A 27,731-nucleotide genomic window follows, 5' to 3' on the forward strand; every position below is an offset into this window, starting at 1 on the left:
GTGTTACTGGTCTTAGATCTTACAATGTGTTTTTTATGGGTTGTTAATTTCTCGCATATAGGGAGATTATGGCTTCGATGGAAAACCTTGCTATGAAGAGCTGAATGTCACCTTGGATAGCACTGATTCAGCTGAAGGAGAAAATATGGGAGGTTGGTGGCCAGAGTACACTTCGCCTAGTGCAGGTGTGGCAACCGCTAGACAGTTTATTAAAGCATGCACAGCATCTGTTTTGTCGTATTTTTGTTTTCCAAATTCAACTAACAAACCATGTTGTGTTGCTGTGTTTGTATCTATGTTGAATATTTTTTTCCCTTTGGCTTGTCTTTTTGTTTCATTTTGAAGCATGTGCGTGCTGAATGAACTGTCTAGTTTTGGTTCAAAACTAGAATTTGATCGTGGTATATATCTTGGGCTCTCCCATCTGAGTAGAGGTTATTGTCATTCATGGTAAGATTTATTTTTAAGTTTTATTAGTCCTGTCATTCCTGTGTAAGTACCTCCATGTCTTGTACCACAACCAACCATTGTTTTCCAATTCTGTTTTGTGTTTTGTTTATTAAGATAGTTTAGTTTATATCTGCAGAGAAGGCTGCACTTGTATCTCAAGGAGAGTGATGTAGTAAAAACTGTAAATTTTAGCTGCATAGCTGCTCATGAATACTGCTCATGAGTTCCTTGGAGGCTTGTGCAAACAAAGCAGTGGGGAAGCATGTGCTCCCAAGGTGTGGGGATGTCAGATGGAGCCAAGCTTTAACTGTGATTCTGCATGATGTATAAACTGGCTCTATATGTGAGATGTATAATGTTGGACAATAAAAGTTGGAGTTGAGGTATTCAGTTGATTAATTGGTTAGATTAACTGATTAAAAGGCTTTTAACCAAAGGAAAAACGTTGTCCTGATTAATCAGACAAATTTTATTAAAAATGTGTTCTTAATACAGTTGTTCACAAAAAGATACAGATAACAAGGCTCCACCTTTGAGATATTCATCATCCTGTTCCATACAGGAAGGAACATCTCTTTAAAGATGTGCCTGTGACATTCATGGTCACATATAAAAACAAAACACTTATTCAGAACTATTGCTTGCCCTATATGCACATTTGTGCAGATTTAATTTATTATTCCATTAAATCATATTGGCTGACATCCAGAGTAATGAAGTCTGCTGTAGTTAATGCTGTGTGCACACTTCAGGCAAGGAGCAATCTTTGTCAATCTGCCCTTCCCATTGAAGCTGATTGTGATTCCTGAAAATATGTCCCTGAAGGCTGCGCAACCCTCAGGGCATATTTTGGGATTCACAGTTGGCTTCAGAGGGAAAGGCAGATTGATGAAAACTGACCCTTTCTTGAAGCACGCACACAGTGTCACTGCACTAGAGCTTTCTTTCGAAGTCAGCCACTATTCATTGACTAATATTTTTATATTGGGTGATGTCCCTAATAAAACGTGTACTTTGAATTAAATAGGTTTAAGGACTGTAGTGGAAGAGTTGGAATTAGAAAGGAATCAGTTGCAAGAACAAATTCTCTTCTTGGAGGAACGTTGTCAGGACCTTGAAGATAGATTGCAGCTCCAGGGCAGAATGGAAGCTCTGCAGGTATGTGTTAGAACTGGAGGTAACACTGGGAAAAGACTTCAAATGTGCTGTAGTGTTATTGAGGAGGTTTTATACCAGGAAGATATGCAAAAAGGGCAGAATTTTAACTTGCTAAAAGCAAAAGGTTTGCGCTGTCTTATTGGATCTGCATAAAGCTGTATCAGTTTTGGTTTTCCAAAAGTAATTAATAATACTGCATGTTGTTTTTGTTGTTAAATCTTTAAAAGATAATGGATAACACTCACAGTTGACTTTAGTCTGGAACAGGTGTTCTTAACGCTGGAGCAAGGAGCCCTTATTCTGAAGCAAGCCCTCCTGTTCCAGACTAAGGACAGCTAAGTGTGGATGATATCGAATGGATATACTACATGAGTTGTAACAATGGGAGGAAAGTATTTGAAGTAGAGAATTTTTGACTTTGTGAAAACAATATGGAGTTTTGTCGCCAGGAACTTCTTGGCATGTACATGAATGTCTAGAGATTAGGTGTGTGGTGTTATCAATATGCTGATAATACCATTTCTCTTGGATCTGGGTCGAGATCCATAAAAAGTGGGTTCTGCGCCTGCACAGGGACCATGTGGTAGCTATGCTGAAGCTTGTCGAAGTGTCCTGACCACACCCCGTGCGTGCTATTTAAAGGCGGGCAGAACACACATTCCTCAGTTCTTCTACCACCTCAGCGCTTAGACCTTCGGTTTGCCACTAGTCGGGAAGTTCCTCTTAGTTTTTTCGTGAGCTTATATGGTTATCTGACTTGGACTGGCTGACGGACTACACTCTCCTTTGACCCGAACCGGCTGTCATGTTTTTCTCCTTCACTTTTGACCTTGGAACGACTGACGGACTACGTTAGAAATTAACTCGGACTGCCTGACTATCCTCTCTTTTTTTGTGATGGCTGAAGAAAAGAAATCCTTTAAGAGGTGCGAGCGCTGTAAAGCCAAACTCCCCTCTAAGGATTTACATGATCTTTGCCTTCTCTGCTTGGGCGAACAACATAATGTCACCACATGTAAGATCTGTTTATGGTTTTCCAAGCAGACTTGGAAAAACAGGGTGCTCCGCCTTCGCGTGGTGATCTATGATGACATGCTGAGCCCTTCGACTCTGGGCACGCCAGGTCCCTCAGTATCGAGGACAAAGACTCATCTGAGATCTTCCTCGACTCTGTCTTCTAACTTCGACTTCCCTTAAGTCGAGAACACAACTGAGGTCGAGATCTAGCACAGAGCATTCCTTGAAAGGCGGCTCGAAAAAGTCTGAGAAATGGGTCTCGACATCGACCGTGGCCTCCTCTGCAGCAGCGGACAAAGACGACACCTTGAAAAAGACTGAGAAGCAGTCCTCGATGTCAACCACGACCACTTCTTCGACATCAAGCCCGATACCATCAGGGAAGTCCCCATCAATGCCAATGCCTACGGCTGAGTCAACCTCAACACGTCGTGAAAAAGATCATTTGTCGACCTCGACATCGAAGCAGCTGCCTGCCACTGAATCCACGTCGACATGCAGGGAAAGGGCTCATTCGTTGACATTGACATCAAAGCCACTTCCATATTCAGGGGACTACGAGCGGTTTGTCAACGTCGACACCTCAGAAGCGCCACAGCTCGGATTGTCCTTCAACGCTGAGTTAGAAACGTCAACAACTCATTGACCTGACGGTGGATCGCACTCCTTCCCCGTCGGACATGCAGTTAATCTCTCCAGCTGCCCTCCCGGCTCCTGTGGCTATCGAGCTTTCAAAGTTGACTAGGATGTTGATGAACCTGCATTCGACATCCACCGTCATGGTGTCGAGGGCCCGCTCTTTGTCACTGGCCCAAACACCGATCTTGTCTTCCCCACCTTCCACACCGATGGTAACTGGCCAATCTCTTTCAGTGCTGCATACCCCAGTGATCTCCATTTCCAGGCAAGTTTCTCCTTGATGTCGACCACCACCTCCGTCCTTCGACATCGAGGATGGGGACAATGCTGATGCAGCTTCAATTCTTATTCCAGGGGAAACAGATGCACTCCTCAAGTTGCTGACTCACACTTGAGCACTCCATCGACGTCAACATTTTTGGGATTTCTCCCATCAGAAACAAGACCATAGACAGCCTCGTCGTCCTTTGTCCATCCATCTCCTGCTTTGTCAGCCGCCCATCTGCAGAACCCTCTTATGTGGCACACGTGTAACTTCTCCCACGCGGCATCAGCATGACCAGCGGGCTCTTCTCCACCATTAACAGCCTGCATTAATGAATCCAATAGGACATGGGAGCCGGTGTCTCAACACCCACCTGCACCATTACCCATTACACCACGTCCACAAGGTGTCACTGTTGCTACCCAGACCTTTTCTGCATCTCTGCAACACCAAGCATCCCAGACTAAGTCTGCCACAACACGTTCAGTTGCTACCCAAACTCAAACACCAACACAAGCACAAGGCGTAACGGCGGGGACTCAGACTACAGTTCCTCCTTCACTGTCTGCCTCATGCTCTGACCACTTTGGTTCATCCGACTTTGAGTCTGACCAGGAGGAGGAGGAGGAAGTCGTTGTGGAGCCACCAACTGATGTTGCCCCTACTACTTACATATCGCCTAACGAAGAGCTCAAGGCATACCATAAACATGTCCGGGCCATGGCTGCAGCACTGGGTTTGGAGCTCCGCTAGAGTTAGCAACCATAGACGATGGTTCCCTCTCTGGCTTCTCCAAGATAGGGCTGAGAGAGATTCCTGCCTGCAACCTTGGAGAAGCCGCTGCCAGTCTGTGAAAACAATACTGAACTAGATAGACCAATGGTCTGACTCAGTATGTGGCTGCTTCCTGTGTTCCTACAATCTGGTCTATAATTTCATGTTAAAGACCCAAACGACATCTCCAGTGACTTTGCTAATGTTGCCAGTTATTACACGAGCGGCCAAGTGCACCTGGGAGGTTCTCCACACTTCCACTCCGACGTCAAAGCACCTCGAGAGCCTATACCGTGTCCAAGACAAGGAGAATGCCTATCTTCTTAAACATCCTGTGCCAAACAGTCTGGTGATTGATTGCGCTTCCACATCGAAAGAAGGGAAGCATTACACAGTACCACCAGACAAAGAGAGTCGAAAGCTGGATTTCATAGGGAGAAAAGTGTATTCAACCTCGTGCCTCTCAATCAAGGTGGCTAACTACTCTGCCTGTACAGCAATGTACAGCTATAGTATCTGGGAAGACTTGCTGACAGACCTGGACACATTGCCTCCAGATGACTTTTGGAAAAGGTTCGCTCAGACACTTGAAAAGTCTGGCGACCTGACCAGACAACTACTTAGCATTGCCAAGCATTTGGCTAATAGTGAATCTCGCGCAATGACAGCGATGATCACCTTAGGTAGACACGCATGGTTGTGCTCTACTAATCTGCAACCCAACATGCGTGATAAGATAGAGGGTCTAGACGGCACTGGCCTGTTTAGTGAAGCAACAGACTCAACAATGGAACAGTTAAAGAAATCTAAATTTACAGCTAGGACTTTCACGAGTCAAACTTCCACATCATCGTCATACCAGCAGAAGTACTGTTCCACCTTTCAGAGGCAGCGACCACCATCCCGGCGTCAAGATCGTTGGGAATACCAGAAACTCTATTCCACATACCACAGGCGACCATATCAGGCCAAGTCAAAGTTGGGGTAGTCTCAATTCAAGGCCACCGACTCTCAAAAGCGTCCCTGAGACATCAGTCTGCTCACCGACACCATCCTTTTCCCCATTCCCGCCTGCGGGGGCTCTACTACCATCTCCGCCATCTCATTTCATCAGATTGTCCAGCCATGCTCCTGCATGGCACCATATAACATCAGACCATTGGGTCCTGAAGATCATATCAGTGGGATACGCCCTCGAATTCAGGACAGTACCACGATTCATCGGAATGAGATCCACTCCTTCAACAGATGCTCTACAATGAAGTGAAGGAGCTATTGGAGAAGGGGGCAATAGCTCCGGTGTCATGGGCAGACAGGTGGAATGGCTTCTACTCCTGCTACTTTCAAATCCCAAAGCCGGACAGGGGGATTCGCCCCATCATGGACTTCCGCCATTTGAACAAGTTTGTGAACGTCAGGAAGTTTCGAATGATGGCATTGCAACAAATTCTTCCACTTCTGCAAGGAGAAAAGTGGCTTGCGACACTGGACCTGAAAGACGCCTACTTTCATGTGAGCATCAGACCACAGCACCGAAAATACCTACGATTCACTGTAGGAAGCCAAGCATACCAATACAATGTATTGCCTGTTGGGTTGTCCACCGACCCAAGGGTCTTTACAAAGTGCATGGCTCCAGTGATTGCCCATCTAAGGATGCTGGGGATTACAGTTTACCCGCATTTACACGATTGGCTCTTGACTTCAAAGAACAAAAAAGAGTTACTTTCACATGTCCACTGTGTGTTGGACCTTCTGAAAGACTTGGGCATCCAGGTGAATTGGACAAAGTCGCACCTGGACCCAGTTCCAGTGACCACTTACATAGGGGCTGTCTTGGACACAGAGCACCAAAGGGCATACTTGCCAGAAAAGTGATTTCTCCACATTCAAGACCTAGTGAACTTCTGCCAACATTCTCCAGTCCAAACGGTGTATACAACCCAATGTCTTTTAGGCCTCATGGCCTCCTGCAATGCAGTCATCCGCTTTGCACGATTAAAAATGAGGAAGTTACAGCTGTGGTTTCTGACAGTTTTTCAACCAACCAGACACAGCCAAAGGAGGCTCCTGGAGATTCCACCACAGGTCCTGGACTCACTCTCCTGGTGGAAACAGCGAAACAACCTCCTCGAAGAGATCCCCTTTCAAGTTCAAATCCCGATGGTATGGCTAACAATGGACGCCTCCCTTCAAGGTTGGGGAGCTTATTGCGGCCGCCACCAAACTCAAGGCAGGTGAACGCCACAACAGGCCCAACTACAGATCAATTTCCTGGAATTACTGGCTGTTTTTCTTGCACTACAAGCTTTTCTGCCACTTATCCAGGGCTCATCCGTTCACATCCAACTGGACAACACAACAGCTCTGGTTTACATCAGCCGCCAGGGTACGACAATGTCTCACAGCCTTTTCGCCCTGGCAGTTCAGATATGGAATTGGTGCATTTGGCACCAAGTCTCGCTGATAGCTGTCCACATCAAGGGACCAGGGGTGGGGAACCTTGGCGCTCCAGCTGTTGTTGAACTACAACTCCCACCATCCCCAGCCATAATAATTGTGGCTGGGGATGATGGGAGTTGTAGTTCAACAACAGCTGGAGGGCCAAGGTTCCCCACCCCTGGACTAGACAGTGTCCTGGCGGACAACCTCAGCTGAGTCTTCCCCCAAGACAGGCATCACGAGTGGGACCTCAAGTCGGAGTATATCACTCCCTTTTTCAGTCAGTGGATTCAGCCAACAGTAGACCTGTTTGTGACCTCCTTGAACACCAAATGTGCCCGTTTCTGTTCCAGAGCAGAACACGACCCTCTATCCCTAGGGGATGCGTTCCAACTGGATTGGACCCAGGAAGTACCATACATGTCCCCCCCCACACACACACACAATCAATAATTGCCATATATCAGGTTCTACCAAGACAAGGTCCTTATGCGTATGGACCCAACCTTCCAACCTAAGATTGTGTCCAGCTTTCATCTGAACTAGGACATTGTCCTCCTGTCGTCCTTCAGGAACCCATCGTCAGCACTGGAAAGATCTTTGCACTCACTCGACATGCGCAGAGCACTCCTTTATTACCTGGCACGGACAAAAGACTTTCACATCACAGTGAGACTATTTGTGGCCTATGTGGGTTCTTCCAAGGGCACCTGCATCTCAAGCCAACGCATATCCAGGTGGTTAGTGGAACTCATATGCCTGGCATAACAGCTGCAGAACAAGACTCCACCAGAAGCCATCTAGGCCCATTCAACCAGGGCACACACTTCCTTGGCTGCACACCTCTCCGGGGTGACCTTTGCAGACATCTGCAAGGCAGCAACCTGGTCTTCCGAGGCCCTCTTTGTGAAACATTATGCCATAGACATACACTTTGCAGCAGAGGCTACCTTTGGGAGGAGTGTATTAAAGCGGGTGTTGCCCTAACTACTACTGCACCCTCCTCTATTTGGAGCTAGCTAAACACCCACTTCTTATGAATCTCGACGGATCTCGATCCAGATAAACAGGTTGATCACCTGTAACTTATGATCTGGTAGAGATCCATCGACATCCATAAGACCCTCCCTCCCTATCCCTTTGCAGTAGTGTGGTTCTATGGCTGTATGTTTAGGTGTGCAGGCCTTTTCACTGTGGTGTTGGTCTGCTCACTCGTCACTGTTTCAAGGAAAAAACTCACAGTCTTACCTGGGTGATCATCCTCCTCAGTGGTCATCCAAGAACTGAGGAATGCGTGTCTTGCCCACCTTTAAATAGCACTCACGGGGCATGGGGGCGTAGTCAGGACACCTTGACAAGCTTCGGCATAGCTACCGCATGGTCCCTGATCAGGCGCAGAACCCACTTCTTGTGGATGTCGATGGATCTCTACCAGATCATAAGTTACAGGTGAGCAACCTGTTTTTTTCCTATTTTGCATCAGATCCAAGTGCAGCACTGTCTAGGGTTGGGGTCATAATGGATTGTATGAGATCTAATAAAAATAAAGTTGGAGCCAGACATGACAGAGATTGTAGTTAGCATTATGTCTGATCTAGGGGGATGGGTTTACTCCGATCATACTCTCCTTGAAAAAATAAGTTTATAATCTGGGATTTGCTCCTTGGCCCTGTTTTTGTTCCCTTATCTGCTCCTCCCTGCCTGTGGGTTGCAAGAGCACTGGCTTCACCTTATGGAATTGAGCACTCCCTAGCCATTGGTTGAGCTATTGAGATGGTCATGAATGTTATTGTAATGTAGTTGAATTGACAGCACAGAAGTCCTGTGCTTAGAAGGGATGTATAATCTTGATGGGAGGGAATTCAAATAAGTGAGGAGGTAGCATTGTCACAGCAGTGATCAGTTGCTAGTGTGTGTGTTACTGTGAATAGAGACAATTTACTACAGCCCACATTGATGAATTTTGATGAGTTATCACTTAAGACAAGTGAGACACACAGTAAGCTTGGGTTTCTAAGCTGCATTTAAATGAAATGCAATTTTAAATACTGGTCTGCTAGTCTAAGTGTGTGACTAATAGTTCCCTTAACATACTAAAAATGCATGAGTGTAAAGATGGGCCATTTACAAACCTTTTCTCAAGCAGCAGCAGACAGCAACATGTCAATGTATATGTGAGTTATAACAAAGCCTTTCAATACAGGTGGCATTTGGTGTAGAGGAAGAAGGGCAGCTATTGAGGGCTATACAGGTGTGTCCTGCCCCTTTCCAAGTGATAGCTTATTTTTCTTAGAAGTGATACTTACTATGTTGTTTGACCTACCCAGCATCTGATGGCAACTTCATATGTTTTTATGAGCTGCTTCTGCTTATGATTGCTGTTGTTTGCAGTTTAACCTTGCATGCTAGTGCTATGAAGCTGGGTAGACTTAACATATTTAGACTGCATAACAAATTTGCTGTGTCAATGGAGCTTACTTCATTGGCTTTGGCATTGCATTCCTCAACCTCTCCAATAATCATTGGTTGATTTTTGACAAGTTCATAGGAAAACAAATTAATATGGCAGAATTCAATCTGAATCAGTTACTTTTGAATTAAGATTGTTGAACAAATACATTCTTGTGTTAGCCATTTCCTTTTGAGAAGTAAGCTGCTCCCACACAGTTTGTGTGTGCATGGTGTGTTTTGGTATGAAATTTTGTATGGCAGCCAAGTGACAATCATGTACACCATTTTTTTGCAGAATGAAAATGACCGTTTGCAGTCCCAGCTCACGCAGCTGCGCAATCAGCAGGCACGTGATGCAGAAAAACACCAAGATTTGGTTTCCAGTTTGAATGAACAACTTAAAGGGTAAACATCAAATGCTTTTAAAAATAAAAATAAAACAACCCTTCACCGAGATCTAGTTATTGCTGTATATATATTTAAACGTCTTTGAACATTTACATCTGCAGCAAATAATGGAGGGAGACAAAAAGTCTTCAAATTTTTGAAGGTTAGATTGTTAATATGAATTTATTAATATGAACCTGTTGGTTCTGCTGGACCTCTCGGCGGCGTTCGATACCATTGACCATGGTATCCTTCTGGGCCGCCTCTCGAGTATGGGAATCGGAGGTACTGCGTTGCAGTGGTTCCAGTCCTTTCTTGGAGGGAGGGTCCAGAAGGTGGTGCTGGGGGGACTACTGCTCGGCTCCATGGCCGTTGGCCTGTGGGGTCCCGCAGGGTTCGGTCTTGTCCCCCATGCTGTTCAACATTTACATGAAACCATTGGGAGAGGTCATCTGGAGACTTGGACTGAGTTGTCAGCAATATGCGGATGACACTCAGCTCTATCTCTCCTTGTCACCTGATCCTAGGGAGGCAGTGGATGTCCTGAATCGGGGGCTGGAGGCCGTGATGGGTTGGATGTGGGCTAATAAACTGAAATTGAATCCGGACAAGATGAAGGTAATGTTGGTCAGTAGGAGAGCCAATCGGGATGAGGAGATTTTACTGGTTCTGGATGGGGTTGCACTTTCCTTGAAGGAGCAAGTACGCAGCTTGGGGGTATTACTGGATCCGGCTCTGCTTTTGGAAGCTCAGGTGGAGGCGGTGGCCAGATGTACCTTTGCACGGCTTCGGCTAGTGCTCCAGCTGCGTCCCTTTCTTGAGAAGGCAGATCTGGCCACAGTTACCCATTCCTTAGTCACGTCAAGGCTGGATTACTGTAATGCGCTCTACGTGGGGCTGCCCTTGAAGAATATCTGGAAACTGCAGCTAGTGCAAAATGCGGCAGCTAGGGTTTTATCTGGAGCTGCCCGGTGGGAGCACATCACACTCATTTTGAAAGAGCTGCACTGGCTACCAGTTTGTTTCCAGGTCCAATTCAAGGTGCTGGTTTTGACCTTTAAAGCCCTTAACGGTTTTGGCCCGGGATACCTGAAGGACCGCCTGTTCCCAAGGGCTGCTGCCCACTTGACGCGGTCATCTGAGGGGGCTCTGCTCTGGGTGCCGACAATGAGGGAGGCTTGGCTGTCATGCACGTGGGACAGGGCCTTCTCTGTTGCTGCCCCCAGACTCTGGAATGCTCTCCCAGTGGCGATTCACTCCTTGGTCTCCATCACAACTTTTAGAAAAAGTGTAAAATCTTGGCTTTTTGCTCAGGCATTTATTTGATTCTCTGCTGCTGCTCTTTATAGTTTCTACTGCTTTTATGCCTTTGTTTTAAATTTTTAAATCAGATTTGTTTAATTTTTTTTTCTATTAATATTTTAATTGTGTCTTTTTTACCATCTTGTGTTTAATTTTTTTGCTGTAAACCGCCTTGGGATTGCTTTAATGAAAGGCAGTATATAAATAACAATAAAATAAATAAAATAAACTTCATTGGTGATTTCTAAGCAGGTTGCTTTCATCAGTTATTTTGATGGACATTTATAGAAATGTTTGTCTCACCTGGGTATATAGAGACAGCTTTTAATTCAACTTTTTCAGATATATCCTCATCTTCATCTCATCATCCTGTATGGGACAGGATGATTTTACAGGGCATTGTGCTGGAGGGGATGTTATGTGTGAGTGTATAGCATGGATAAAAGAAACAAAAACAGATGTAAAACAAAGCACAGGTACAACAAACACTCCAGAATCATATTTTTGAGGCAGATAGCATGTCTTTTGAATATTTTTTCCGAGACTACTTGAATCCAAATCTCAATTTGTTTTACTGGCAGATTGAATGAAAGAAATGGTTTGCTTGAAATTTTGCTTGGAGAGAAAGAACAAAAGCTTTCAAGTATAGAAGAAAAAGTAGAACGGATAGAAGACCTGAGAAATTTACTTCAAGAGAGAGACCTTCTCAACAAGGAACTCAGTGAAAAGCTTTTGCAAACTGAACAGAAGGTGAGTTGCAATGTGAACTGAGTCGGCCAAGTAGAAATAAACTTTTTGTTTAGACATGTTCAGACTTCTATAAGTCACATTTTAAAATAGCAATTTTTCACTGATTCCCATCCCTTTTTTCTGCAGCTCTTGTGTCTTCCAAACATATGTTCTCAAAGGTCCCCCTCACCTTCAGGTTTCCAAGGACATATTTTCAGGGGTTATTGGGTGCAGCACTAAGAAGGGGGTAGGTGAAAAATCACACAAACCCCTGCACGAACTGAATTTAGATTCCTAAACATTAGTCTGGGTGCTGCCCATCTAACAAGTTAGATAATAAGAACAGTTACAGTTAATAAGAATAGTTAGAATATTTCACACTAGCTGGCCTGGGCGCAGAGTATTTGCGCCTTTAGTTCTCCCCCCTCCTTCCCCCACTTCCTCTCGGCTCTCCCCCCATTCTCAGCCCCCACCGGCTGCCACCCATTCTCAGCTTTCTCTACCGCGGCCTCCATTTTCTCCCTCACAGCCACCGTTTTCTCCCCCCGCCACTGTTTTCTTTCTCCCGCTGCCTGCATGCCTGTCTGCTGCTGCTTTTCTCTGCCCCTCCTGGCAGCTTGCTCACGAACTCTTGTGAGAGCTGCCACACATGGGATTAGCGATAGGTACGTCTTAGAGAATTAGATAGATAGATAGATAGATAGATACTTCAACTTACTAATTCTTATGATAACTCTGTTGATCTGGATCGTGATCTGTTGCATTAATAAGGAATGGGTTCTGCACCTGCGCAGGGACCTCACGGGTAGACTGACTAGCTTGTCGTGACGACCACTCTGCCCTGCACATGCTCTGTGCTTTCATTGAAATTAGCAGTTGGGGGTGCTATTTTCTCCGTTTCTATTAGATCGCCATAGCTTCAAAACCTTGTTGCTGTCTCCTTGGATTATCTAGAAACAAACAGAAAAGAAAGAGGAAGACTGATATTTTGGGCTTCATTGACCATAGGATTGTTTTGAGACCATTCTTTGCTTAATGGATTGAATTTGTTAAACATTTTATTTTTGCTGTCACGGGGTGAAGGTCTCGGGTTATCCCTAGTCGACATGGAATCACAAAAAACTTAGAGATGTGTAGACTGCCGTAAAAGCTACCATCTATGGACTATCATGACTTGTATTTGCTGTGTTTGGGAGAACAGCACAACACTGCAGCATGTAAAATTTGCTGCTCATTTTCAAAACAAACAAGAACAGAGCACTCTGCCTTCATTCAGTGCTGTACAATGAGGAGTTCTGACCGCCAACACCGAGATCCCTTTGACATTGGGTTCGCAGTCAGGCTCAGTGTGGAGTGTGCAGGAATCAGCGGGTGTGCAGTCTAAAACCGCTGCTGAGGAAGTAGAGCCTGTTTTTAAAAGACCGGAGGTCTCGAAATCGGCTCACTGTCATAAAGACAAGCACAAATACTCTTCAGATAAGGAAAGTGAATCCCTGCCACATAAGAAGCACCGTAGCAAAGCAAAGGGTGGTACACCATCCCTGACTTCGATACAAGTGTACAGCCCACCTTCAGTGTAGGGAGTGACTCGATCAACATTGAGGTAACAACATTAGACAATGTGGTCTATTCCAAAGACTCCTACTTCGACATCCACCTCTACTGAAATCTCGGACCTAATGACGGCATCAACATCGACTTCGATGTCAATGTCGATATCGACTTCCATGTCAATGCAGCCTTCGGCATTGGCAACAAGAGCGATGGCTTCGCTTCTAGCAGCGGTACCACCTCGAAGACTACTCCTGTTGTCTCCAGCACAAACATGAGTACAATCCCCCATCTACTCCCCAACATGAGAATGTGGGGGGTGGGGGTGGATTTCTTGGATCTGGCAGTGGAGCATGAACAAGAGGATGATGTCTCCTTAGACCAGAACACTGCTGCTACTTTACTGGCAAAGTTGGATTCCTCGACAAACACCCCTTCGGGTTCAGCTTTTCATAGTTTCCTTAGTAGTGGCCTCGACATGAACAAGATTTCGAGGAGGTACTGGTGTCTCGTCCAGAAACTCCTTCAGTGTCACCACTACACATCACTAACTACATATGCAGTGCCATTCCAAATGATGTTGCTCCAGTTACGCGCACTGTCCCTGTATTATCGAGACTAATGGCGCCAGCTACGATACAAGCTTTTGTGCCCCTCACATGGAAGTCCCCTATGCAGTATGCAAGAACTCAGGGATTCCTGCAGCACAACATTCAAGGACTTCAAAGTCAAAGAGCTTACGTATTATTGTGGTTTGTAGCATTCAGCACCGCCTAATCTACCATGATTATGCAGAATATCTCCATTGGAAGGCATAACGCATAATTCAACAGTCTGTCATGATTGTTCCAGAAAGATTGAACCTCCAAACTACGGGAGATGTGTTTCAACATCAGTGGAACAAGGGCCTCCTATATCTGTTTCCACCACAACCGTTAGTCAATTGTGTGCTAGTGCAGATCAAGAGGGACAACTTAACCTGCATTCTGGTGATGCCATGTGGCCATGGCAACCCTGGTTTGCACCACTACTCAAACTCTTGAGGAGGAGTTATCAAAGGTTCCCACCTCGGCCAGACCTTCTGGTACAGGAAGGTGGAAAGGTGCACACTCAGATGTGAAGACTCTGTGAATGACAGCGTGGAGAATCGGGTTTTAAAAAACATTTTACTCAATAATCGAAGACTGTCAACAAGAAAAAATAAGAGCAAATGGAGAAAGTTAGCAATATATGCACATAAGCATGGTTACATCCCTAGAAGGGCCACTTTAAAACAGGTGTTGCTATACATGACCTCATTGAAGCTTAGTGGCTTAGCAAATGTATCCCTAAGGGTGGATCAACAGAATTCTCCCATCCTGACTGCAAAAGATTTTTAAAAGGAATTAACTATTTATATTCACCAATAAGGAAACCAATGGAACAATGGAGCTTGTCCTTGTTATTGTTGTCTTTAACTGAAGGCCCCTCTGAGCCAACGAAGGAGGTGACTCCCAAAATAGTCACTTGAAAAACCTCGTTCCTAATTGCCATCACTACTGCCAGGCGTGTGAGCGAGATGACAGTGTTTCGTACGGATAGCCCGTACACACAATTCTATCCTCATAAAGTGGTCATGAGACTGGACCCCAGTTGCCGACCAAAGGTAGTGATGGAGTTTCCTCTAAATCAAGAAATAACTCTACCAACCTTTTTTCAAAATCCAGAGACAACATTGGAGCATAAGCATTCTTTGGATGTACGTCGCTCACTGTTATATTACTTGGAAAAGACCAAAACAATAAGGAAGACAAAGAAACTTTTTGTAGCTTACAAAGGAAAAGGCAAGGGCCAACCAATCTTGAGACAGAGACTAGTGGATCGGTTGGTGGAGCTGATTGTGCAGACTTACAAACAACAGGGTGTGGATCCCCTACGCATGATAAGAGTGCATTCAACGAGAGCATATGCTGCTTTGGCAGCACATTTGTCGAGGATTAGAATGGCAGATATTTGTGTGGTTTCTCAGCAGCCATTTGTAAAAGCTTATGCCCTTGACCTGCGATTGATTGAGCAGGCCGGGTTTGGGAAGAGTGTGTTGAAAAGAGTGTTGCCATAGGCTTCTGGGTCTACTGTGCCCTCCACCATATTTAGAAGCTGGCTAATCAGCCATTCCTTATGAGTGCAACAGATCATGATCCATATAAACAGATTGCTCACCTCTAACTTATGATCTGGTAGTGATCCTTTGTATTCATAAGACCTTCCCAAACCTCCCCGCAACAGTACTTAAAAACCCAAACCAAAAACCTTGGAGGGTCACAAGATCGTCAGAATATGGCAATCTGCAAGAAACTGAGAAAATGACGCCCTCTTTGCCGGTTTCAATGGAAGCACAGAGCCCGTGCAGGGCAGAGTGGTTGTCATGAGGAGCTAGTGAGTATATCCGCGAGGTCCCTGCACAGGTGCAGAACACATTCCTTATGAATACAATGGATCACTACCAGATAATAATTTACAGCTGAGAAACCTGTTTTTACAATGATCCTGTGAGCTAAAAATAAGTTATATCTATATCCTCTGGGGGGTGCATATCATGGGGCTGAAAGACTCCCCAAATAGGAATGTTTCAAAAGGAAAGGAAAAATAACTAGAGGTGTACATGAAACAGATTTTGTGTTTTGTTTTGTGCTCAAAATGCAAAATCCTTGAAACATTTCATCAAAAAACTTGAAACGTTTTGAGTCCATTTAGAGTCTTTTGGCCATAGGGAACAATGGGGAACTCGAAACACTCCATTGTTCCCCATGGGTAGGTCCTAAGGAAACCAAAGTGGGTCAAAATTGGCAAGTGGGTGATTAAAAAAAAACCAAACCAAAATATCTGTCCCCTAAACCCCCATAGGATCCTAAGGGGAAAGACTAAACTTTGTTTAAAATCGTCCACTTGCCCATTTTTCTTGTGGATTGGCTGGTAGCTAGCACCCATCATGCCTTACTGCCCAACACACTTTGGTGTCCCCAGGGCCTAGCCATAGAGAACAATGGGTTGTTTTCGAGTTCCCCATTGTTTCCTACGGCCAATTTTGCAACCTTGCCTTGAAAAACACTGCAAGTAAACAGGAATCTGTCCCTCCCGACAAAGAATACATATTTCAAAGACAATCCAAAATGGCCAAAAAAGAATCACTTACCCAAAATCCACTGCTAGCCGCAGTGTCCTTACTGCAGTAACTTCATTGACACAAGTTTCTCTCTCACACACAATTATGATTCCTTATTTCCTAGCATTGCAACAGCTATCACAGCACAGCAGCACCCTTAGCAGCAGTAAGTGTAACCATAAGCTACATCAACTACTGCAATGTCTCAGCCACATTTTGACCGAGTACACCTTGTAATGCAGATTGCAGAGCAGACCAGAGCAGTGAGTTAAGCACAAGTTAGTATCAAGGCCAGAAATGGAATTTATCTCAGCAATCACCCAGAATATGTTACACACAGAGAGAACTGAGCTACCATTGTCCATTTCTCACCACAACACTATCTCACAAAAAAAACAAACCACAACTCAGCCAGACATCCAAGTTCGGCCTTTGTCAATCTGAGATCCAGCTAAACCAGATAGTTATAGCAGCAATATCACAACAAGCATATTATACTTATATAGGGAAAAGAGCTGGTCTTGTGGTACCAAGCATGACTTGTCTCCTTAGCTAAGCAGGGTCCACCCTGGTTGCATATGAATGGGAGACTACATGTGAGGACTGTAAGATATTCCCCTCAGGGGATGGAGCCACTCTGGGAAGAGCATCTAGGTTCCATGTTCCCTCCCTGGCATCTCCAGGATAGGGCTCGGAGAGATTCCTGCCTGCAACCTTGGAGAAGCCGCTGCCAGTCTGTGAAGACAATACTGAGCTAGATGGACCAATGGTCTGACTCAGTATATGGCAGCTTCCTATGTTCCTATGTTCCTACTGACTCGGTGCTGAAAAAACAAAAAAGACCCAAACCTTCCATCCTGCCTGTCACAGAAAGACAGGAGGATAGAGCCGTCATGACCTGCTGGAACAATGGTCTGACAAGAAACAAAGCTTCTATACTCTTACCATGAGAAGAACTCTTCTTTCTTCTCTTCTTTTCTCGCGTACATCCCTGCTACCTGTGTCTGCATAACACCATAACCTCAGATTGGTGCTGGGCCCTGACTGACAGCCCAACATATGGGTTAGGGATGTAGTCCATTTCATCATTGGTCATGGCAATGGTGTGTCTGCATGTGGCAGCAGCACTAATGGGCAGACACATCTGGATCTGTAACATGATTCATTGCCATTCATAAATCTGGGTTCTGTACCTGCACAGGGCCTTGCGGGTAGATTTTTAGGTACCTTGTGGCACTCATGCTCTGCCTCTCGCACTCAGCTCAACCGTTAGGGCACCACTTCAGTTCCTTTCTGAATGCCATAGCATACACCTTGTTCGGTTTATGCTCCTTGGTTTGTTTATTATTTATTATTTTTAACATTTCTATCCCGCTCTTCCTCTGAGGAGCTCAGAGTGGTGTACATGCTTGTTTTTATCTTCAGAACAACCCTGTGAGGTAGGCTAGGCTGAGAGATACATGACTGGCCCAGAGTCACCCAGTGAGTTTCATGGTTAAATGGTGATTCCAACTCGGGTCTTCCTGGTCCTAGTCCAACACTCTAACCACTACACTATGTTGGTTATTATGGTAGTTACGTTCTACAAGTAAGAGAAAAATGAATCATTATTGTATGATTGGCTTTGACTTGGACTGTTTCCTGACTACTCTTTGCTAACTGGATGTTGGAATTTAGGGGGTATTTTTGTTGCGTGCTGACTTGCACCGCAAATGAACATTAAAAAAACATTTAAGAAATGAACTGAGTCTGGCGGCAAATTACCATCTATGGACTGCCTCAACTCTTGCCTTTTGTCTCTGGGCGAGAAGCATAATAAAATGACCTGTAAATCTGTATGTTGTTTTGTCACCAAACTCTGAAAAATAGAGCTCTCAGGCTTCGCGCGGCACTCTTAGAGAATGTTCTACGAGAACGTTCTACGAGAACATTCTTCAACCACTGACGCCAATGCCTCTATCTCCATCTTTCTTGATGGTGATGTCAATGTTGGGGACTGCAGCAGCTGCTCAGTTGGCATCGAGTGGTGAACATGTCTTTAAGTGTTCTGCAAATATGTCTAAATGATCATCTTCATTGACACATCACCAAAAACATAAGGAGAAATGAAAGGCTTCGGAAGAGGAGTTATTTGGCTCTCCTTCTGCGAAAAGGCACAGGGATTGGAACACTGCCTCGCCCTTGATGTTGTGGGAAGGCACTTCATCTCTTACTGGTCTACAGGATCCAAGTGTTCCCTGCTTCAACATTGAGGTTGATCTCGACGCAGAAAGATTCTGCAGCCCTACAGTTGACAACAAAAGTGTGTGTTCCTGCTTCGACACTGAAGTTAACATTGATGCAGAAAGACTCTGCAGCCCTACAGTCGACAGCAAGGGTGCAGTATGAGAGTTCAACTTCTTTGTCAATCGAACCAGTGACACCTTGCCAGTCATCTTCAATGTCTGCAGTGGTACACCTCAGCAACCTTTGATGTCGAGGGAGGGCACTCCTCGACGCCCAAAGCCTGTGAGGTCTTGAGATCGAAGATCAGATAGCCGTTAGATTAGAAGGTTTAGATGCACTGCACTTTAGACCCAGTGGCAGCAAGATCCCTGATATCCCTGATTTGATGGAGAGGAGAGCTGGTCTTGTGATAGCAAGCATGACTTGTCCCTTAGCTAAGCAGGGTCCACCCTGGTTACATATGAATGGGAGACTTGATGTGTAAGCACTGTAAGATAGTCACCTTAGGGGATGGAGCCGCTCTAGGAAGAGCAGAAGGTTCCAGGTTCCCTCCCTGGCATCTGCAGGATAGAGAGATTGCTGCCCGCAACCTTGGAGAAGCCACTGCCAGTCTGTGTAGACAATACTGGATTAGATGGATCTATGGTCTGACTCAGTATTTGGCAGCTTCCTGTGTACTCCATCAGCTTCCACATTTAAAGGCTTTCTCAGTCAAGGACTTGGATGAGGAGGAGGTTGTATCAGTACCAAAGACACACTCTATGTCTTCTGCAAGATTTTACACTCCTAAACCAGGCACTCAAGCTAGAAGTGTGATTCAGGAAGGCAATACAGGGAGGGAATACTCCCAAACTCTGTCTCATTGTAAATGCTCCAGGCATTGGAGGTCACCAGTAAGATATGACTGCTCCCATGATCTGATGGCACCTAGAAGCTGGGGCGTTTGTAGGGAGTACTGCTGTATAACATCTCCGGGACTTCCATACGACTGTGAGGAATACTACTTGTGGAAGGTACAGCAGGTGTCATCTATGGAGAGAATGAGACACATACATTTCCAATCTGTGGACCAGTCACAGCACAGAGCCTCTCTCTCCTCAGAGCCTCGACTTCAATAGCAGGTTCCTCTAGTATGACTCGCACCAGCCGCAATGTTGGTCTCCTCACAGTTGACATTGGTGCCAGTGCTTGTGCTTGTGACTACACAGAAACATCTTGCTAATGTTGACACACTTGTCTCTACAGCCTCAGTAACTTCTACACAATCAGTGGAGGGGTGAGACAGGCCCTCATCAGAGGATGACTATGGCTCCTCATCAGACTCGGAGGCTGAGTCTGGGGGTACTTTATACCCTTTAGATTCCTCACCAGTGGAGAATGTACATCCTACACCATCCATATCTTTTAATGAGGAATCGAAGGTGCATCGTATACAAATAACAGAAATGGCTGAGGCTTTAGGTCTCAAAATTAAAAACAAACTATAGGACTACATGATTTCATGGCTACTCCCCTATCTGCACAGCCAGTAGTGCTACCAGTGTTGCCAGTGATATCCAGTGATATCCAAAGCAGCACAATCTGCATGGGACGTGCTCCAGAGCTCAATACCAACCTCTAAACAGATTGGAGATATCCTTTTGGAGCTCCTCACAAACTGGCAAATGCAGTTTAATGTAAGCAAGTGTAAAGTGATCCATATTGGGACAAAAATCCCCAACTTCACATATACATATATGGGGTCTGAGCTGTCAGTGACTGGCTAGAAGAGAGGATTGGGGTTGTAGTGAACAGCTAATTGAAAGTGTTCCACAACAGCTGTGAAAAAAGGCTAATTCTATGCTAGGGAATGTTAGGAAGAGGGTTGAAAATAAAAATGCTAATATTATAATGGTGTGGCCACATTTGGAGTACCACGTGCAGTTCTGGTCACTGTATCTTAAGAAGGACATTGTAAAATTGGAAAAGGTACAGAAGAGGGGAACCGAGATGATCTGGGGCCTTTTAGTTTAAAAAAGAGGTGACTACAGGGGGACATGATAGAGGTGTATAAAATTATGCATGGAGTAGACAGAGAGAGAGTAGACAGAGAATTTCCTCCTCTCCCTCACAACACTAGAACCAAGAGTCATCCCATGAAACTGAAGGCTAGGAAATGTAGGACCAGCAAGAGGAAGTACTTTTTCACACCGCATAATTTATGGAATTATCTGCCACAGGATGTGGTGATTGCCACTAGCTTGGATAGATTTAAAAGGGGCTTAGACAAATTCATGGAGGACAGGGCTATCAATGGCTACTCATCTGGTGGCTATAGGCCACCTCTTGGGCCTTATCCAGCAGGGCTGTTCTTATGAGCAAACCAATACAAAGAGCAGCCTGGCATCCAGAGGTTGTTGGGGCTTATGGCCTTGTGCAGTACTACAGTACAATATGCCCATTGGAGGATGTGCCTACTCCAAATGTGGTTCCTCTCTGTGTTCTGGCCCAACATAGACAGCCAACAGATGAACCTTCAAATTCCCATTTCAGTTCTGAACTCGCTAAATTGGTGGCCTATAGTCAAAAACCTGCAGGAGAAAATTCCATTCCAGGTTCTGTCTCCTACAGCATGGGTCACCACTGATGCATCTCTCTCAGGATGGGGTGCACACTGGGGGGAATGTCAGACACAAGGTTTATGGACAGTACAACAAAGACAGCTTCATATAAATTTCCTGGAGCTGTTGGCTGTATTTCAGGCTCTAAAATAGTTCCTGCCCACACTACAGGGGAGAGTAGTGCAGATAGAGCTTAACAATACCACAGCTATTGCCTACTTGAACAGACAAAGAGGGATGGTCTCATGGTCCCCATGTGCACTCAGTATCCAGTTGTGGAACTGGTGCATTGCTCATCCCATTTACCCAATTGCCCTGTACGTCAAAGTGACAGAGAATACTTTGGCGGATGATTTGAGCACATCAGCAGTGGGCAGCACTACCACGAATGGGAGGTCTATCCAAAATACATAACCAAGATATTTAGTTCCTGGGGGACTCCATCATTGGATATGTTTGCAACAGAAGAGAAAGAGCCCCAAGTACTGCTCCAGAGCAAGTCAAGGGAAACATTCCATGGGGGATGTGTTCCAGTGAAGTTGCAGAAACGGACTCCGGTACTATTCTCCATGCCCATTGTTGGGCAGAGTAGTAGCCAAGGTTCTCCAAGAGAACATCGCTTGCATTCTGCTGCCCCCCTGATGGTCATGCCAACCATGGTTTCCACTTCTCAGACAGACGAGACGTGGATACTGGCATCTATCACAATGCCCACGTCTTCTGTCACAGGACTGGGGGAAATATTACATTCCAATTTAGAGACTCTGAAGCTAACTACGTGGAGAGGTGTCTTCTAGATAAAAGACTATCAAATGAACTGAAAACTTCAGTAGGCATAATTATGCTTACAAATGGAAGCGCTTGTATGCAACTATATAGGGCTTTAATCCTGAGGATGCCACTATTAGACAAGTACTTATATATACTGGGCAACATTGAAAAGCTGTAGTTTAGCTAACGTTTTGCTAAATGTCCATTTAGCAGTGATCTCTTCAAAACACACAGGTTGGGGTGGCAGAACTGTATTTTCCCATCCTGGTTGCAAGAGATTTCTGAAGGGCATAAATAATCTGTACCCTCCAGTGAGATAAGCAGTTGAACAATGGAGTTTGTCTCTATTACTTTCCACTCTGACTGAGAAACCTTTTGAGCCAATGGCAACAGCCACTTTCAAGTTAGTTGCTCTGAAAACGGTTTTTCTTGTTGCCATAACTACAGCAAGAAGAGTTTGTGAGTTAACAGCTTTAAGAATAGACACACTTTATACTGTGTTCTACTCTGATAAGGTGCTCATGCAGATGGATCCATTGTTCTGTCCTAAAGTAGTATTCCATTTCTACCTGAATCAGGATATAGTGCTGCTTACTTTCTTTAGAAACTCAGCCATGCCTCTAAAGGTGTCTTTGCATGCGTTGGATGTAAGGAAATCAGTCCTGTTTTACTTAAAGAGAACTAAGGACTTCTGTAAATGCAAGCAACTATTTGTGGCTTATAAGGGTAAAGCCAAGGGCCAATCTGTCTCTAGACACATCTATCTCACTGGCTAGTGGAGTTAATTTCATTAGCTTACAAACTACAAAATATAGAACCTCTACGTACTATAAGAGCCCATTCCACCAGGGCTTATGCAGCATCAGCAGCACATCTATCAGACGACACAAGCGGAAGAAATCTGTAAGGTGGCCACTTGGTTGTCAGAGTTAGCATTTGTAAAGCACTATGCTATTGATCTTGGCTCTACTTTGGAGGTAAATTTTGGGAGGAGTGTCTGAAAGAGTGTCTTAAAATAACTGTGCCTTCCTCCTGGGAAAGTTCGCTGAATACCCAGGCTTATGAATGGCAATGGATCACTATACAGATAAACAGTTTGCTCACCTGCTGATGATCTGTAAGTAGTCTATTGACATTCATAAGACCCTCCCATCCTCCCCATAGCAGTAAGCTGAAAGTAAAAAAGAAACAACAAAAACAAAAAACCCAGAAAGCACTTACTTATTACAAGAACTTACGGGATGATCATCACTCAAGGGCAGTCGTCCAGGAACTGAAGAAGTGGCACCCTAACCACCAAAACAAACTTGCTCAGAACACAGGCTTATGCAACTGATCACTTACAGATCATCAGTTATAAGTGAGCAAGTAATTTTTTTTTGTGGGAGGAGGTTGGCCAGGGTTGGGCAAACTGCCAGTGCTGTTGCAGGGGATGGGGGTTACCATGAGTCATTTATCCTCCATGACCAGCTCTGGATAGCTCAGGGGGAGGTTGGCCTTTGGGAAGATCACCAAGTCAGCATCCCAGCATGCATGGTGGGGTTTCACCACGTCCCCGCCATGGAGAACATCCTCTCACTCTGGACACTGGTTGGTGGATACGAGATTAACCATTTGGCAACTGTCGCCAAGTCCAGTCAGACTCTTGGACCAGGAGGTCCATCCACCTGGGCAGCAATTCTGGAGTGACTGCTTTGCCCTTCATTTTTATGTCACAGGCAGTTCAAAACGTGCTGCCGCATGTTCCCAAGAGTTTCCTGAGCCGCTTCCCCACTCAAATTCTCAGCCGACCTGCCAAGGCGATTTCTTCCTAAGTGGAGCTCACCCATCGTCATCTTGAGGAGAAGAGCGGCGGGCAAAGCCTGGCTCAGCATTGCTGTCTCATCACACAGGTCATTCGTGGCAACAAAGAATGGCTTGAGTGCCAAGACTACCTTGGAAATGAGTACCCTTTTCTGGTTGAATAGGTTGCATATGTCCAAGCCATGCCTCCTTGCTAGGGTGTGGATGGCCAGCTCTTGCTCCTGCAGGCACTGGGACAAGAGAAAAGTGCTGTTCCACTGGGTCAGAATATCCTGATGGATCAGGTGTTCAGGTCAAGTTCAAGCTGCCTCTCCTTGAGCATCCACCTACCCTTTTTGCTCTGGTGGAAGAAAGCTGCTATCTTGCCATGACTGCTCTTGTGGGCAAATGCCACAACAGCAGAGTGGTGCCCAGCACCTCCAGCCTGGCTGCAGCCCCAGAAGGGCCAGGTGCATCCCGCATGATCAGGTTCAGCATGTGTGCCACACAACAGATGGACACAAACTGAAGCCGTGCAGCTGCCCTTCTTATATTCACAGCACTGTCTGTCACTGTGAACCCTTGGCAAAGGTTTGGCTGTCCGGACAGCCATCCCTCCACCTGGCAATCCATGGCTACTGTCAGCTCATCTCACGTATTATTAGTGCCCAGCACCTGCAGCACAGCCCACCTGTGATTTACTGCATGGGAGGGGCTTGCCGCGCCACCAGCAGCAGATGTCCCTTCACTCTCCTGCACCCACCAGTGCTCTGTAAGGGACAGGAAAGAAAAGTGCCTTCCACTATGGCTGGTCCACAGATCCACAGTGAAGTGTGCACTGGTGCCATGCGCTGCTGCATGCAGCAGCCCCGTCATGGCCTCCCTGCATGCCAGGTACAAGGAATGAAGGTGCTGAAGGTGGTGTATGAGGGGATTTTATAGTTGGGGCTAAGCAGTAGGAGCACCCGGCAGAAGCTGGCATTCTCCACCTCCTGGAATGGCTGGTCATCCAAAGCGATCATCTTGGCAATGGTCCAGGTGATGAGATGAGGCTCTGAGCAACCAGACCACTTGCCCACTGACCGCACCCACCACACAGGCAACTTCCCCTGCTTGGGTAGGAGCAGCTGCCTTGCTGCCACTAGTCTTTTCTTTCTTTTTCTTTTTTCCACTGGGGCATGATCTGTTATAAGTATAGGTGCAATTTCTCCTCGCTGAAATTGATTTTAAAAGCTTTTGGAAGCCCATATATAATCTGTCCTGGAATGAGATTGATGTCTGCCCGAAAAAAAAGTAAATCCTCTAGCTGAAGGATTCATAACTCCCCATGTATCTACTAGCTCATTCGATTGCATTAGTTTCTGGAGATTCTTATAAAGATTGTTTTTTGGAAATCATTTTGGTTCTCCCAGTTAGCACTGTTGCATCAACATTTAAATCTCCTCCTAAAATTATATTTCCCCCACCAAATTTACTTAATTGTTTCATAGTTTTCTGTATAAATCCAATCTGGCCCTGGTTAGAGGCATATATAGAAACTAACATTATATATTTAATATCTAATCCCCCCTTAATAAATATAAACCTCCCATCACTGGCCTTCTGAATCTTTTTAACCTTAAATTGTAAGGTCGTTTTAAATAAAATAGCCACCCCTCTTGACTTGCTGGTCCCTGTCACAAAAAATTGCTGACCAAAATACCTCTTTGACGATATCTGTCTTAAAGGTTTCTTGTAACATAACCAGAGATGGATTTAAAGATTTTATATATTTACTAATTCTAGCTCTCTTAATAGGATCACCTAGCCCTCTAACATTCAATGAAATCACAATACAGTGATCACCCATTCAAATCTCTTAAGGTCTACAGAATAATTAAACACAGCTTCCAAAACCAACAGTTTCACCAAACAGCCTAATGTATCTTGGGTTACTTTATACTTAATTTAAAAATAAATTTAAATTTTACTGTTCTTTCACATATTTTATATCCCCTCCCTCCGTTGCCCCCCCCAACCCCTGTCCATATTCCCTCCCTCCCCAACTTGCTTGCATAGCAAGCTCTCACAGAGGATCCTAAACAAAAGGAAATCCTTTTCAAGGTCCGGGGAGAGGGGCAGCATACCAAACTAAAGCTTCCCCTCCTCCCGAGCCCAGTGCATTAATACAATATCCCAAATCACTTAGCCAATCTCTATTCATTATCCTAGGAAACTTTCCTTCCACTAATACCACTGTTATTATTATCTACTTGTACACATAACACTCATCGCAAAGACCTTTACTTTCACATACTGCAGGGGTGAAAAAACAACTCCCTTGTCATATCTTCTAACAACTATCCAGTCTCTTCCCAGCTTCCAAGGCCGCTGTCTTAATTGCCTCCAGATGTGCCTCTTACGTTCAGCCAAGACCTTCTTCATATGACTCAGTCTTGAAACAATCTCTCTTCCTTGTGACTTAAAGATGATTAACTTAAAAGGGAACCCCCCTTTAGAACAAATTCCCTTTTTTACTCATTGTTCCGTGAGTGGTTTAAAGTCTCTCATCTTCTGAAGGGTAGCCATGCTAATGTATTGGAAAAAATTGACTTTGCTTCCGTCCCAATTAATCTCTTCCACCTCACTTGTCTTTTATGCCAGCATTAACAGATCTTACAATAATGTCTCTTGGTTGCTGCAACAGCCTAGGAGAAAACACTCAATGAGCTCATTCAGTATCTTGGTTCACAATCTTTAGGTCCGGCAATAGAAGATTAAACTTCTTAAGCTGCCACTAGTCGAGGGCACACGAGGCCTATTGCTGCCAGCAGGAACGGGGGCCTCCAGGTGATGCCACTGCAGGTGCAGCAGCATCCCCAAGGTCATAAGATGCTTGGGGTCCTTCCTCCTACAGACCTGTGCCCCACAGACAGCATGGGTTGGCTCACCATGGAGGAGCTCAAAGTGTTCCCACTCCATACTGCCATCGGTTCAGGACTGTTTAGGTGTTGGCGGTACTACTGGGGCTGCTGATTCCTTCTGGGGGCCACTTCTGCCCTTGGTCTGGGGCTGAGAAGGTCCAGGAAGTGGAAGTACTTACTCTTGCTCCTCTTTTAGCTCAAATGGTGGGGGATGCATTGCCAGTGGGGATTGAGGAGGATGGAGAGAGTGATCTGGCTGGGCTAGCAGCTGACAACACCTCCTCTGCTGCCACAGGAAGAGCTTCTTCCCCAACAGGGGAGGACCTCTCCTTTAATTCTATCTCAGCCGCCACTGAGGGAGGGGAAAAGAAAAAGCAATTGTTGTCACCGCAAATTAAAAGGAGAGAGAGAGAGAAGCCACAGACACTCTCTGTCTCTCTCCACTGGGCCAGTCAGGCCCCAGGCATGCTACCACTCTGCCCTCCTCTGCTTCTGTGCTGAAATCTCTCTCCTCCCTCTTCTGATGTATCCTTCCTCTTCAAAAGGCACTGGCACACTGTAAGGGCTCTCTGCCTCCCAGGTCCTTACATACATTTGAAACGCCGTCATTTGGCCTCCCTCCTGCCTCCTCCCAACCAATGGGGGCACAGTTGCCCGTGACAACACTTGATTTGTATGATAGCAAGGAGATCTCAAGCCAATTGGAAGCCAGTGCCAGCAAGCAAAAAACTGCCCTCCAAAATGGTGCTTGAAACACACAAAACAATTTGAGCTTGAAACGTAGTTTCATTTCAAGCTTGAAACAAGCCCTTCATTTTAAGGACATTTGGTTTCTAACTTGAAACACTCAAAAAGCCTTTTCAAGCTCAGATTGTTTCGAACCTGAATTGTTTTCACATCCCTAAAAATAACATCTTTTCCTGTTCTCCAGAACCACTTCTTCAAGGGCTATATAGCAATTAAAAACTTTGAAACTAGCAGAGCAGGAAGAAAACTTCAAGGCACTGTGAAAAGGGTGGGAGGGGAGTGTCCTTTCCTTCCTCTTGAATGCTCTTTACCCACAAGGCCTGAACAGCACTGTTAGGCTTCTATACCCAGCTGGTTATATCCCTGGAACTTTCCTCTTAGGGGCAGGGGCAGGC

The 27,731-nt window shown here is 45.3% G+C and overlaps 1 protein-coding gene across 1 annotated transcript in view; it reads left to right on the forward strand.

The window, feature by feature from the left end:
- Nucleotides 1-27,731, forward strand: part of LOC128327785 (golgin subfamily B member 1-like) — a 98,630-nt gene that overhangs the window by 31,283 nt on the left and 39,616 nt on the right. Inside the window, 4 exon segments of the mRNA XM_053257042.1 lie at nt 62-185; nt 1,478-1,608; nt 9,492-9,601; nt 11,467-11,635. Coding sequence (XP_053113017.1) covers nt 62-185; nt 1,478-1,608; nt 9,492-9,601; nt 11,467-11,635 — 534 coding nt within the window.

This window comes from Hemicordylus capensis, chromosome 1 (genome assembly GCF_027244095.1).
Source record: "Hemicordylus capensis ecotype Gifberg chromosome 1, rHemCap1.1.pri, whole genome shotgun sequence".
NCBI lineage: Eukaryota > Metazoa > Chordata > Lepidosauria > Squamata > Cordylidae > Hemicordylus > Hemicordylus capensis.